The sequence below is a fragment of the Aquila chrysaetos genome, chromosome 16 (genome assembly GCF_900496995.4).
Source record: "Aquila chrysaetos chrysaetos chromosome 16, bAquChr1.4, whole genome shotgun sequence".
NCBI lineage: Eukaryota > Metazoa > Chordata > Aves > Accipitriformes > Accipitridae > Aquila > Aquila chrysaetos.
In genome coordinates this window covers 28,189,766-28,205,024 of record NC_044019.1, presented here as the reverse complement: position 1 = coordinate 28,205,024, position 15,259 = coordinate 28,189,766, and the positions used below count along the sequence as shown (strand labels likewise).

The following is a 15,259-nucleotide window of genomic DNA, read 5'->3' as shown; positions in this document are numbered from 1 at the left end:
CCTTGTGGGCAGCTCTGCCAAATTGTTCTTTCCAGGAGCTAATCTAGGAATTAGTTGCTTGCCACCTACTTTCTTACTGCATAGCTTGAACCAGCTACGCTGTGCTAGATGGTCAATTTTCTTCCTTGTCAGATGGCATCCAAACACTACATATGAAGTTAAAAAAAGGTCATACAGTGGGGAGACAGGTGCCTGCCTACCCAGAGCAATGGTCCGGAGGGCAGGGGACTTCTGGCTCCAGGAAGAACTGAGCATGAGCTCTGGGAAGATGGCTGGCTCCTTGGAGGCTGGCCAGGGCAGCAAAGCAGCAGACCTGAAGCTCTAGTGGACAGAGGGAGACTTTGCTAAGTCTTCTTAGGTTGCCCAGAGAGGTTGTAGATGCCCCATCCTTGGAAACATTCAAAGTCAGGTTGGACAGGGCTCTGAGCAACCTGTTCTAGTTGAAGATGTCCCTGCTTATTGTAGGGGGGGTTGGACTGGATGACCTTTAAAGGTCCCTTCCAACCCAAACCATTCTATGATTCTATGATTCTGCAGAGCCTGAGGGATCTGTGAAATCCAAAAGATGTGAAATCTACCTGGAGCAGAGCCTCCAGGTAGAACAGATTAGCTCTGTAAGCCAAGAGGACAGTCAGGCACTGGAAGAGGGGCCCAGCCTCCATTCTTGGAGGTCTTCAAGACCTGACTGGAGAAAGCCCTAAGCAACATGGTGTGAACTTCATGTTGAAACTGTGTTAAGCAGGAGTTTGGAGGCAGAGGCATCCCAAGGTCTTTCCAACCTGAGTCTGTGAGCAGCCTGATTTTGTGATCAATTCTGACAGTGCTGAAGAGCCAGGACCTTTGCACAGACCTCTGTGCATAATATGTGATGTGGAAACAGTAATGTTAAATCAGCCAGCATGTTGAATGAGATGTGCTGGTACATCCACGCATCCAGGCAGGATGCTTTGCTATTCCACCACTGCTCTCTGCTGGCACGACTATGGCAGAGCAGCTCCTGGATGTGTCTTTATGGCCATTGGAGTGTTTTCCGCTTACCATGCCTCTTTGCTTTAATTTACCATACCTCTTTGCTTTAATAGATGCTCTCAGGTGACTCCTGTGCATCCCTTCTCCTGCTGTTTGCAGCAATTGTATCACTACTGCCAGGGAGCTGAAGAGCGCAGCAGCCCCAAGGACCCTTCCAGGTGGAGCTGAGGACCACATAACTGTTCCCCTTTCCACACCATGGCCCCAGGCAGGCAGAAGATGAAGGAAGAAACGCCACAGAAGAGAAGCCCTGGCTGAATTGCCATTTGGTCTCCGGACAACTCTATGTTGGTGTCAGCTGATGCCTACAAAAAGGCTGCACAAGCCAGTGATACCCTCCACGGAAGGAAAATGGTCCTCCCTAGATGACAGCATCCTGGAGGGAGTGGACCTGCAGGACAAGAAGGGCTTGGTGCTAGTCCCAGCCTTTTCCCCAGGTGGTGTGGTGCTGTGGGGCTCTGCTGTGGGGCTGTCCCTGGGTGCACACTTCAATGTCATAGAGGCAAACCTGCAGCCCCCAAAGCTGCTACTTATTCTGCAGGGGCCTGGAAGGAGCTGAAGCCACCAGTGCTTTCCCTGGGGACATAAGACTGTGAGTTATGTGGACATCAGAGCTAAGGGATGGCCCTTTCAGTCCTCCCAAGAGAGCTGAGGGACACTGCAGCTTCTCCAGCAACCTCAAGCCAGTCTATGGCCAAGTGCATCCTCACAGGCAGATATTGGGGCTCGTCCCACTTAGGTTTGGACATCTAACTCTTAAGATCCCAAATGTTTCAGCCAGCCCTGTTACAATGGGCTGAATCACCTCGGAGAAGTGGCTTCCACCACTGGAGGAGGCCCTCAGAAGCACTAAAGAGGATGTGTTGATTTTATAAGTGCTAAGGGAGATGCAACGCATCATCTGCGTTGCTACAAGAGTTTATTTCCTGAGTATGCATCTACCTTTAGTTTCCATCACCTTCAAGAAGTGGCCTCCCACTGCAGCCAGCTAGGAGAACAACTGGCTCCCCTGGATGGAACTGGTGGATTAAAGGAATCCCCAAACTGAGCTGGTCTTGGGTGTTACATTTCTGGAGGGAACAACTATCTCTGTTTTGCCCTCCATGCTCTTCACATTTGAGTTACCATCACAGAACTGGATAAAATATGGAGAGCAAGATGCTGTGGTGAAAGCAGAGCTTGATCCTCATACAAATGAGTGCAGCTGTGAGCAGAGAGCATCAAGTAAGCCCATCATAAGCCCACCTGCACAAGCTAGAGGAGCACAAGGATGCACAGCGGCAGGCAGAAACCCAAATCAAGGACTTGCAAGGAGCGACCATCCTGTCCAGGCCCCTCGCAGAGCCATCAGCTCCAGTGTCCAGTTGTGAAACCCATCACTGTGAGCCATTAGGAGCAGCTCTCCAGATCAGGTGGGTCAGCTACTGGGGACCTGGAAAATCCTGGCCACTGGGATGGTCTGTATCAGCAACTGGAGCAGGGCTGCAGCCTCGGGAGCCCATAAGTCCAGGTGCCAGCAACTGGGGAGACTGGGATCCAGGGGCAGCTACTAGGCAGACTGCATGTCTGAGCCCAGCTGCTGGAGGATCCACCTTTTACATATGTGTGTATATATATTCTTACTAGTGGATTTATATCCTGCTGTGCCAGAGAGGTGAGCAGGGTGAGGCTGTCGGTGCTGTCTGTGTTCATGTGGGAGCTCTGAGTGTCTGTGATCTGTGTGGCCAGCCATGTATATATGTACAAATACATGTACCTGTACACATGTAGTGTGTATGTGTGCTCTGTGTGCATGTGTCTGCTGGGAATACATCTTCAGCCTCACTACAGGTTGGACCTGGGGACATGCAGCAGCAGCAGCCTCACCTCTCCTGGGCTGTTGGATCATGCATTATGTATTTCTAACAATTGCAAAACCAGAAAAGTGAGAATATAATAGCAGATTGATTTCTGTATTTTGATTTGCTTTTTCTTTAATATGTATACATCCACGTTAACCAAAAAATGCAGTACAAACAAAAGTACATTTAACCTAACTGGCCACTGCAAAGATAAACACTGATTTTCCTAAACTGACCCATTAATACACAGTTAGTGTAGTTTATTCTCCAGAACATAGGAAGAAAAAGTTCTTCTGATTCAAATCCTACAAAACGTATCGTCTTGTGCTTATTTTTTTCTTACAAAGTTTAAGTACATAAGTAGAATTACTTATCCTCTACACATACTACTTCTGATGTTTTGACAAATTCCCAAAACATAAACTTCAGAGAGAGATCCCTGCAGGATGATGCCCTTGGGGAAATCTCACTCTGTTTTCCAGGTGCCCTAGAGAGGCTATGATGACTTATCCCATAAGCATGGGATCAATGAGACATCCTTCTGGTTTCATAAAGACTGGTGGAGCTTGGTTTTTGACTTCAGCATAATAATTGTTGAGGGTGGGTCTGCAAATAACATGAGACACCTTTGAAATGAGAGAGGTTGGGTGAATTTCTGATACAAAGTCATGCTGTGTGGTAAGGTGTTGACTGTCATCATGAGCCTCTGTTAATAAATAATTTTGTGTGTGGACAAAATCTTCCGTCAACACCTGCTTGATGATCCTGCCTGCCTGTATTTTCACTGGGGTGGAGGAGAACTATGAAAAACTGCAGAAGCTCTGATGTAAGGTAGGAAAATTAAGGATCTTATTATGGACCTAGTGATAAAGAATGCAGCAAGAACACAAAAGAAGAGGAGGAAAATGACAATGCATATTGAATAACACTTTTACACATGAATTCATGAGGAATTTGAGTATCACAGTAGATAATAAACACAACAAATAAGGATTCTTAGTTTAGCACTCTGTTTAAATCTTATGGCTAAAATTAACTTTTCCTCAGTTTGTCATTTTGTCTTGTCCATGGCCCATCTTCAAAATGAAGGGTGGCAAAGCTGCTCACCATTATTATTCAGTTTTGAAAGTTTGTCTGAATCACTGGTATCCAGATAAATGGCATAAGAGTCTGAAGTTTCAAGTCTGGCTGAAGACTGTAGAGGACTCTAATGTATATTAACAGGATGAGGAACTGAGGGATGTTTTAAACCATAATTGTTGGAAATACCTGTTCAGGTGTCAATATCTGGCACTGATCACCATTCTTAACATAATGGAGATCTCAAAAAGAGAACATGTTCTGACAAAAGGCAGTCTGCAGACATACTCCTTAAGTGTATTTCACTGCATCACCCCCAGGAGCTGCAGGAGAAGAGACATGAATGAATGAGAGAATAAACATAACTACTGTAATCTGTAAGAATGAGTTTTAGTAACTGGTGAGATTGAATACCCCAAACCTAGTATGCCACCCTTGCCTCATCCAAAGGCACATCCATCCCTGGGTTCATCACACCTAGTTTTGATCAGAGGATGTATGGAGAACTGGGGCTTTGTAGGTACCTGCAGGTAGCAGGACATGGCCATTGCTCCTGTAGATGGTGCAGGCAATATTTGACACCAACATAAAATTGCAGAAGAGTGTAACTTTCTCTCGTTGGCATGGCTGCTCTATCCTCTTGTCTCATTCACCCCAGTTAAGTTGCCTTTACTTACTCTGGACCTTCACTTGAGGGTCCCATAATATACGAAAGCCACCTGCTCTCACTAAGTATTCTTCATCAGTATTGTTTCAGTGGTTATATGCGCTTGGTTGTACCTTAGATCATTCATTCCTTTGCCATAGGTGCAGAACTTTCTCTGCTTAGGAATCTTAACATAAATTTAGACACCCAAACTTTGTAAGTGTAGCTCTATGCTGTCTGTCTACCCTCTCGTTAATGCAAGAAGTAAGCAACTGCAAGTGATCGTTCACCTCAAATATCTGAGAGCTTTTCCAGATGGATAGAATTGCCCTGTGGAAGTGTCTGACTCCCATCTTAGCAAGCATATTTTCTGATGATATTGATTGCTTCTCAATAAAGACATTAGTGGGAGTGAAAGACAAGGATTGTATCATGCACTGAGTTGGAGGAGCATGTTGGCACTTTTATTACATGTTGGAAAATCCTTTCTGAAGCCTATGAAAATGAGAGTGTAAGGTATGTCTTAGTATACTGAAAGGGGGTTTGGAAGTTATAAAATTGTAGGTATCTTTGAGGCTGTTTGAGGAAAGTTGAATGATGAAAACTTCTTTATAGACAAGTAATATGCCATTCTGTAAAAATGCTGAGATTATTCTCACTTGATTGATACCACAAGTTTCTGATCAGATATGGTTAATAAAATCCATATTATTTAACTACAATTGGCTCTGAATTTTTAAATGAATATGTTTTAGATGTCTGCTTGAGCAGTTTTCATATTGGTTATGCAAAAGAGACCAAAATCCTGAACTGGAAAGGAAGGAATGAAGGGGAAAATTTGCCTTAAGATTCACCCACTTCGGCAATCTTTGGTCAAAATGTTAAAAGTGAAAGTGTCAATCTTCAGGAGTTATGTTGCATGCATGATGGTCTGCAGGGAGACAGCTGCGATTGATATCCTCTCTCTTTCAACATCTACAGTGCAAGTGTCAACATCTGAACAGGTCATCTGCCCTCTGAGGGTACCCATAGTCAAGGTACCCTCAGAGGGTGAGTTGTCTTACTCCAAGCAAAATAGTTCATAATAGGTCAGAAGAGCCAATTTTGTATGTTGCCTGAGAGGCCAGATAGTCAGCTCATTTATAGCATAGTCATCCAAAGCAAGATGGATTTTACTTAGCAAGAAGGACTACACCTAGCCAGTGGATAGATAAAAAGAAACCAGTTCCTAGACTAAAGAGCACAGCCACTGTCTCCCAGGATGTTAAATTCCAAGTTATGCTTTCACTTTGTGATGGGACCTTGTATTAACTGTAGCCTTAAGCTGTTTGAAATGAACAAGATGTTTGAAATACAGGAAAAATCATCAGTGTAACATGGACAGGATATTTATGAAACACTTCACGTGCCCCAAAAAAATCCTTGTGCAGATATGGGACTTGAAACTGGAAGGGAATCATAGGTCAAAGGAGAGGTTGTGACAAACTGCTTTCTGCTAAGGACTAAAGGAAAAAAACTTCTAAGAACTGCTGATGTTTTTTCCAGAGATGGCACTGTCATTGCAAGAAAAAAATCAGCAGTTCTTACTTTTTTTTCTTTTCCATTTAAATTCGATGCCAGTGTCAACTTTTTACATGGATATTTATGAACTGGAAATTGCATCAGGAATTTTTTCACCCTCTTCCCTCCACGTCTCTCTGCAGTGATGTAAAGATGGCTGATGAAAACTGCACTGAGGCGACCCAGTTCACCTTCTTGGGACTCACAGAGCACCCACAACTGAAGCCCGTCCTCTTCGCGCTCTTCCTGGGCACCTACGTGTTGACGTTAGTGGGAAACCTCGGCCTGATTGCCCTGATCAGGGTCAGCCCCCAGCTTCACACCCCCATGTACTTTTTCCTCGGTAACTTGTCCTTCTTAGACATTTGCTACTCCTCCACCATCATCCCCAAAATGCTGCTGCACCTTCCAGCAAAAAACAAAGTTGTTTCTTTTGCTGGCTGCCTCACGCAGCTTTATTTCTACACTGTTTTTGCTACGGCTGAAATTTACCTGCTGGCTGCCATGGCCCATGACCGGTACGTGGCCATCTCCAAGCCCTTGCTTTACAAGGTTGTCATGTCTCCTGGTGTCTGCACGAGCCTGGTCGCTGGGTCCTACCTTGCAGGGTTGCTGAATGCCATCGTGCACACAAGTTCCCTGCTCCGGCTGTCCTTCTGTGGTCCCCTGGTCATCGACAACTTCTATTGCGATGGGCCACCGCTGTTTGTCGTCGCCTCCACCGACACGCGCCTCAATGAGGGTTTAATGTTTGTGTTTGTGGGTTTCAACATGATGACCACCATCCTGCTCATCCTCACCTCCTACGCCTGCATCGTGGTGGCCGTGGGCAGGATGGGCTCTGCTGCGGGCAGGCGCAAAGCCTGCTCCACCTGTGCCTCCCACCTGGCAGCCATCATCATTTTCTATGTGTCTGCTACTTTTAATTACATGCAACCCAGTTCATCAAACTCACTGGAGAGCAAGAAAATCGCATCCATCTTTTACACCATTATAGTCCCCGTGCTGAACCCCATGATTTACAGCCTGAGAAACAAGGAGGTGAAGCATGCCTTTAGCAGTTTTATCAGGAAGAAAATGTACTTCTGAAAGACAATCTCATGTTACATTGTTTTCCTTTTTTTCTCTCTCTAAGGAGAATGTTTCGTGTAGGTCTCTGAGACTGTTGCCTCCAAACCATTTGGCACGTCATATGTTAGGGTTGAAAAAAAAGTAATTCATCTGCTCTCAAACTGTGCCCACTAACATATCTACATTGGTCTTTTCTCTAGTACAAACTTTTTGCCCAGTTACTCTCTCTCCCGTGCAATAATCATGATGCCACTGTGTAAAACAAGGGTAGGCTCATGGTCAGGCTGGCGTCCCACTGGACACCCAGGTCCTTCTTTGCCAAGCTGCTTTCCAGCTGGTCAGCCTCCAGCCTTTACTGGTGCCTGGGGTTATTCCCCTGCAGGTCCAGGACTTTGTTGAGCTCCGTGAGGTCCCTCTCGACCCATTTCTCCAGCCTTTCCAGGTCTCCCTGAATGGCAGCACAACCAGGGTGCAGTAGCTGGAGTTCCCGTCAAAATATTTGCAGCTACTTAGAATCATCACTCTTTTTTGGTTAACCAGAACTATTTGTTTCTATTTTCCATTTTTGTTAAGCAGTCTGACTGCAAACTGTATTTTCAGAATGCTTGGTGCATATGCTGAGTGAGCATGAATTTTAATCTGCAGCACTAATGAAGAATACTTAAAAAGCCATGATAAAATATAAAGTGTTACTAATTCTGAACAAACTTATGTTATATATCTGGATATTTTTAGGCTGAATCATAAAATGTTGCACAAAATTATTTGTTGACCACCACTAGCCTCCAGGATAGTAAATGTATAACTTCATATCCTTCAGCTGAATATACTTTTCTGTATATATAAAGAACACATTAAATGAGCTGTTCAAATTCATTTTCTGAGTCTTTCCTTGAAGTAAGTTTTTTTTTCTCTAGATTATATTAAGAGCCAGAAGCACTTCTTCCATTTGCTTAGTTCAGGACAGAATATGCAACAGTGATCAAGTACAAAACCTGGGGCTCTGAAGTTAATGCCTTTTATTTCCCCCTGTGCATTGCTTTATATAGAGATACGCTGAAGTTCATCAGCCATCCTATTCCTCAGCCTCACCTCATGCGTGACCCCTGCATTGCGCTCGGTGTTTCTCGACTCTCCCTGTGCTCACATGGGCTAGCTCCAGGTTTCATTGAGGAGCTCATGCCATACACCCCACCGGTGATTCAGGCAAGCGCTCGATTCAAAGAGGTTCTCTGAGAGAAATAAGGTGCTAATGTCCCCTTCTCCAGTCCGAAGTAAGAGGTTGTGAACTCCCCCAAGCCTGCCAAGACGTTGGCCTATGTGAACAGTGAATTCACTAAGACCGATAGCATTTTTCACAACATTTAGTATTTTTAACACATTAATGTTATTCAATACCCTGTCAAAGTAAATTGGTTTTAAGCAGCAGCATGTCTCAGGGAGATGCAAGGCTGCAACGCAGCAGTGGACAGGACTATGTTTTGACATGTGCAAGGGAGGGAGATGGAGAGCAAGTGTCAGGATGAGCCTGGGACAGCTGCAGATCAAGCCATGCTTTTACTGACAGAGCTGGCTATGGAGGACACCACATCTCAGACTTCAGCCCCTCAAGCAGCAGAAAGCAACTGAGAACCACCAGCACAGTTAGCGTCCGTGAACTGGGGTAGGTAACGTGGGTCAGGACCCTGATGGCGACAATAGGTCATAGTGGCCCTGATCAACCTCTTCTGGTGTTTTCTTGCCCCACCACATGCACACTCACCCCCTCCAATGGACTAGGATCCCCCATTTTAGGGGGCCTTCAGGCTGTCCCTACACCACATTGTAGGTGTGCCTGGCTGCATCTGTCTTGGACTTGTGCTGTAGATAGTTTTATTCCTGGATGGGCAAATGTATGCACATTGTATTTTGTCTCTATCTACATCGCCTTTTGCTTCTGACTGGAGCCCCTGGATGAACCCTGAATCTGGTTCATCATCTGCCATGGCTGTGGCTGTTGATGGAGCCCTTGTGATATCCCAAGCACTCGTTGCAAGGTGCCGAGTGACTTCTGCCAACCAGAAGTTGTTGGCCAGGGGCAGCTGCTCTCTCAGCTGCTAGTGGTATGATGCACAGATCTGTTATCCTTCAAATTCCACTGGTAACTTCTGCACCAATTGAGTGGAGGACTGGAAAGGTATACACCAACCCATGAACTCTCCAACTACCAACTTCAAGGGGTAGAGTAGTTGGGACAAACTAAACTGCTTTACAAGCGCTCATTGCCTTTAACAAAGAGGAAAGTTTCTTTCTCCTTAGTGTCTGTGCAGTTGTCCCCAGGGTCTTGTTAGGAAGAATGAGGTAAGTCTACTATGAGCTTTCTAAGAAGGTTTCAAGATCATTAGAGCCTTCTTCCCGATGCCCAGAAGGGCTTGTTAAGCTGGTGACTCTTGGGTGGCTGGCCCCCCGCGGAGTTCCTTGTTTTGGGAAGGGAAGTAGTGTAATTTGTGATGGAAGCAGATTTAATGACTTAGCTGATGTTAGAGTTCAGGCCTGCTGAGAGGCTTCCAGTGGGTCATGCTATGACTATTGCCTTCACCTACTGCTGGACGAGGCCTCTTATTTAGTCTTGTTAAGGGTTAAGAAATCTCCTGTTCTCCCTACATGTACAGTTCATATGCATTTGTTTGCCTTCACTAATCAGATACTTTATCTTTGCCTTATCTTCCCTATCTTTCACTCATGGGAAGAATATTTTTAAAAAGTAAAGAGTCCTTTAGGTGTGGTGGGAGCCTGAGATGGTCTAGGAAAAAGCCCGCGTCTGGCTCTGGCTACACCTTCCTCTTTTCTGGATTACTCTGCACTGAGTATCTTTGCATTTATCTTTGTATTTACCTGCTAAAGGCTTCATCTATCCAAGGGCTCACTTACACTACCACAAGAGACTCTGCAGGAGATGCAGACTTCTCCAGTACATAGCCCACCAGGTCCAAACTCAATTCTGGGCTTGCTCACTTGACATAATTTATAACTAATGCTCCTGGTAGGTGGCTGGCGGGTCTTGGTCTGGGATGGTGCTGAGCAGCAGGAATATCTGCCAGCGTAGCACGCCTCTGCAGGGGTTGGGAAGAGTGAGTAGTTCACCAAAGTGGCAATACGTCCTACCCCAGCAAGGACTTGTGCCAGATGTCAGACCCAAACCTTTCCCCCGGCTACCCTCAAAGGTGCCATATAGCAGTAGGGGCAGACATCTGGCACCTGACCTTCCCCCGGGGGACAGTGATCTGTCCAAAAACCCAAGCAAGGAGTTTGTCCTCATATTTTTTATATCTTACATGGCCTAAGAGTGAGGGAGTAGTTGAAGATACAACAGTAAATAAGCTTTCTCCTTGCCCTGCCCTTGCTGGGAAGGCAAAAGCCACAGCTGGGGCCATGTGCCCTGCTGTGAGCCGCAGGAGAGCCCAGACCTGTCTCTCTGGGGTGGGTTTCTGGGCTCAGACCCACGAATGCCAGATGTTGGCGCTTGATAGCAGTGTAAAGAGCCAGGGCTGAAATTATCCCTTAGTTTGGTGCTTCCCTGTGCGGGAAGGGTGTAAGCACACTTCTGGTGCATAAGGATACTGGCTAATGAGTGACATTTGTTCGCCAATTGCATTTTCCACGCTTCAGTCTCCAGGCAGGGTCAGGATGCACCGATGTCCCTCAAAACAACTTTCTAGTCGCTGCTGTGATCTTCCTCAGGCAGGGACAAGAAGTACCAATCTCACTGAAAAAACTTCCTTTACTTTCTGCTGGGACTCCACTTTCTGCTAGCTTGCAGAGGAAACCACATCAGTACAAAACCTGCCCATTAAGATTGGTTGTTTTGTGTTGGCAAACATTAAAGAAAGAATGTACACCACAAAATTATAATTACAAATTTGTGTACCTGGGAGAACTGTTATTTTTAGGTGTGTTGTTAAACCTCAGTCATGCTGGGTGGTGTGGGGAGAGAATGTTTACATACCTGTAAGGTTACAGGTGCACTTGCATCTATAAAAGCTGAAATTCATCCTGCCTAACTCTGGTAGTCTAAAAACTAATTGTTTAGAATCATCTTAAAACAGGTGTCTAATAGTCAGTTTTCCTGGACAGACAGGCAGAAACACAATCAAGCACCGGATCACAGATGCCTGTAACAGTTTATTTGTATTTCATATTCTTTCAAGCATATTATTCAAGCATATCAATTGCATGGTCATCCATGACTGAGAAAGCCAGTGGGTGGGGAGCAAAAACACCTACGTTGCATGAATGTGATGACAAAGCACATCTTTAAAAAGGTTAGTTTAATTGTCAGTAAGTTCAGGAGGTCTGAAATGCTCTTCATCTTGCTTGGATTACTTAAAATGTAAAGGTCTGTCTTTGAGTTACAGAAAGAAAACCCCTATCTGATATTCATGTCTGATTATGCCCTACTCATATCAGAAAACAACATAATCTGCTGTCAGCGGAGCACATGACAAAATAACATTGAAGGATCTTGGCCCATGAGGACCCAGAGTTGGACTGAAACGCTGTAGGAATTAAGAGGGGCAGAAATCAGTTACAGAGGAAGCAAAGTGGGTTATGGAAACAGGGTTGAGAAAATGCTCGTAGCACAAGGGGATAAATACTAGCTGCAACCAGCTGCACCCTTTATTGGAGAAGATGGCAGTTTTGTTTGCTAACCAACATAACAGACGTTGAGAAATCTTCGGGTCTGAAGAGAAATCACAGTAGCAGCTCATGTTTGCAACATAACTTAAATGTTTGCATGCTCTTAGGTTAATTACAAAACCCCTCAGAAGCTAAATACCTTTTAAGCTTTATATAAAGCACTTGATTTTTCTTACAGTTCTTTAACTATTTTTTCTTTTTTCTTCTTTTTTTCTTTCTTCCTATGATGCTATTGGCATTTTCCACTTCTATTTTAAATGAATTGCCAGAGTGAGGCAGGCTGAAGTCACAATGTCTTTGTTTAGCTTTAGACCAAATCCCAAACGTTATTTAGAAAGCTATTTGTATGCAAGGTCTTTTTGTTTGGGTGATGTTGAATTTAGCACATTTACGATTTCATCTCAGTCTTTGTAAAAATAAGTCTAGGACAATTGCAGGCAGAGAAATAATCACATCTGAGTATTGTTTCAATTCATAGAACTAAATGCAATACTACAAATCCCTGAAAAGCCTATTGGGTCTATTCATCGCCCTCCTCAGGGCACGCTTCATGTCCTTGTTCCTGAAGCTGTAGATGAGGGGGTTCAGCATTGGGGCTACAATGGTGTAAAACACTGCAACCACTTTGTCCCTGTCCTGTGGAAGCCTTGACTTAGGACTCATGTACATGTAGATGGCTGTCCCATAGAACATGGTTACCACCATCAGGTGGGATCCACAGGTGGAGAAGGCCTTAGATTGCACATGTGCAGATTTAATCTTCAAGATGGTGGAAAGGATTTGGGCGTAGGAGGTGATGATCAGAAGAAAGGGGATGAACACTATGAGGATGCTGAAGATGAAGATGACCAAGTCCATGAGGGCAGTGTCGCAGCAGGCCAAGGCCAGCACTGCTAGCACTTCACAGAAGTAATGGTTCATGATGTCAGGGCTGCAGAAGGGCAGCCGCAAGGTGAGGCTGGTGATGACCAGGGAGCTCAGCAGGCTGCCGGTCCAGGAAGCCACGACCATGTGAATGCAAACCTTCCTGTTCATGACAACGGTGTAGAGCAAGGGGTGACATATTGCCATATATCGATCATAGGCCATGACCCCAAGCAGGACACACTCTGTCATGCCAAAAGCCAGAGAGAAATACATCTGAGCAGCACATCCAGAGAAGGAGATGGTCCTCTTCTTGGTCAAGAGGTTCACCAGCATCTGGGGGATGTTGCTGGAGACGTAGCAGATGTCTAAGAAGGACAGGTTGGCAAGGAAAAAGTACATGGGTGACTGCAGCTGGCAGTCAGCTCTGATCACTGTAATGATCGTGATGTTCCCAACCATTGTGAACAGATAAAAAACCAGGAACACTATGAAAAGAACAGTCTGTGTCCTTGGTTGAGAGGAAAGGCCTTGAAAGATGAATTCTGCCACTATGCTTTGGTTTTCCCTGGCCATTATTATTCCAGTGGTTTAACTGTCAAGATAAGAAATAGTAACAAAGTCAACTCAAATCTCTTGCAAGAGAAGTGTAACAAGAGCTTATATTTCTCTCTGAAGGGGAAAAAAATCTGTCATGGAAAATAATGTACCAGACACAACATACCATTCATTTTATATTATCTATTATGGTGACCAGAGAAATGAGAAAATGTTGAGAAAGTTTTCTCATGGTCCATTTATCTGAACACCTGTTCATGTTGGTTGCGATCTAATTACACAGATTTAATAGAAGAATGCCTAATTTATACACATTTTAATGCCCAACAGAGTTACTACCCTCTTTAGAAAATAAAAATTCAATGTTAGATCAAAAGATTATGTGTTAAAATCCCAGTTCTTGGTATCCTTTCTTAACATGGCAAGAAACACGAAACAGACTTCTGGAGTAAAACAATCCTTCAGACACTCTCATTATGACAGAGATCTACTCTTTTGGACAAATGTCCATAGACTTGTATCCTTTTCCTGCAGTAAATTCATAATAAAATAAAAAAATAAAATAAAAAATAAAAAATTCAGCGCACAGACCACATCTAACAAATTAAATATGTCCAACCACCTTAACGTATATCTAGGATCTTGTGGCATTCTCGTCACTATAGCTCCTACCGTTCATGTTCTGTCTTTATGCTGTATTGTCTAAGATGTTTTAAGGCTTTACTCTGACAAGAAAGTTTCCGAGTAGTATATGGTCACAGTTGCTGGATCCTGAGTCTTCGTGAGTAAAAGGAGAGTAGCAGAATGCCTACATTAATAATGCTGAGGAAGACACTAATAAATGTCACTTGATATGCTGTAGGGTATCTGAGACATCTGAAGGCGGCCGTCACATTTGATGCAGGGATGTTGGAGGCCTTGTGCTCCTCTGGAACGAAAATTGGACGAATGACAGGTCACACCGGGATGTCTCAAGTGGTACCAGACTGCTACAGCTGAACAAATTATTTGGATGCCTACTTGATACAGCCAATGGACTCTAAAGAGCAATTCAGATGACCAGCTAGGAGGTGATAACTTTTGCTATCTCAACTTCTCAGCTGTTCTTGAGAACCTGAGTAGCCCTCTGGACTTAGCCTTGACACCTGGTTTATTCCTCACTCATGACAGAAATTTATATGTATAACTTATATATAAATGTTTATATGCAGATGCCTAAATCTGATGCCTTAACCTGAAACTGAATCCTATCCTCTGTTTTTAAGACCAAGCAGACTCTCACAACCTGAATTAGCAAGTATGTTGTCAAGGGAAAGTATTGCAAAATGAAGCATCTTTCCAAAACAGAAACTGTTCTGGAAGGGAGGTTAAGAAATAATCCTAAAAAGTTCAATTCAGGGAGCAGTTTGATTACTGTCTCAGGTAGGTGAGGTGGCTGAGCTATCACCCCACTCAACACAACCAGAGGACTCTGTCTCCACTGCAGCCCTGGGAGCCCAGACTCCTATCTCCTAGTCAGCAAAGGCAGGTGCTTCCCTCCTGACTTTTTAAGGAAGGATTAAGGTGTCAGAGGATCTCTTGCCATTTTAGGTACACTGTGGTATCCAAGACATCTGTATCAGACAAGCACATATGATAAAAGAGCTGCAGAAGACTTTTATCAACTGTATCATCTAGTTTTGCACTGGCACCTGTGCAAATGTGGTAGTCAGCTCATATGTAAACACCTAAATTTCGGTGAGATGGGTCTGATCCCTGATGTTTAATGAGATTAATCCAATTCTTATTCAAGACATGAACTCTGTAGACTAGGTGGACTCTATCAGTTATGATGTCAGCTACAAGAACCTGAATAATATGAAATTCAGCATCTTTCTTAAGATGGATATAGAACTTGAGAGACATCTTTCTCTCCTTTAAGCACATATGCACA

General features: G+C 44.2%; 2 protein-coding genes across 2 annotated transcripts; one reads left to right on the top strand and one right to left on the bottom strand.

Moving 5' to 3' along the window:
* Positions 1 to 6,309: 6,309 nt before the first annotated feature.
* On the top strand, positions 6,310 to 7,245 carry LOC115351611 (olfactory receptor 1052-like). Its single transcript, XM_030038532.1, has one exon. The coding sequence runs from the start codon at positions 6,310 to 6,312 to the stop codon at positions 7,243 to 7,245; it is 936 nt and encodes a 311-aa protein (XP_029894392.1).
* Positions 7,246 to 11,883: 4,638 nt separating this feature from the next.
* Positions 11,884 to 13,344, bottom strand: LOC115351610 (olfactory receptor 2K2-like). Its single transcript, XM_030038531.1, has 2 exons — positions 12,429 to 13,344; positions 11,884 to 11,906 (listed from the first exon to the last, which is right to left on the bottom strand). The coding sequence occupies exons 1-2, from the start codon at positions 13,342 to 13,344 to the stop codon at positions 11,884 to 11,886; spliced, it is 939 nt and encodes a 312-aa protein (XP_029894391.1).
* Between the last annotated feature and the right edge of the window lie 1,915 nt (positions 13,345 to 15,259).

Bases quoted from the DNA above. Each gene is read 5' to 3' on its own strand.
- LOC115351611 (XM_030038532.1), top strand. From the start codon at position 6,310: ATGGCTGATGAAAACTGCACTGAGGCGACCCAGTTCACCTTCTTGGGA.
- LOC115351610 (XM_030038531.1), bottom strand. From the start codon at position 13,344: ATGGCCAGGGAAAACCAAAGCATAGTGGCAGAATTCATCTTTCAAGGC. The intron at 11,907-12,428 runs ATAGACCCAATA...TGGTTAGCAAAC, and splicing joins TGCCCTGAGGAGGGCGATGA to AAAACTGCCATCTTCTCCAA.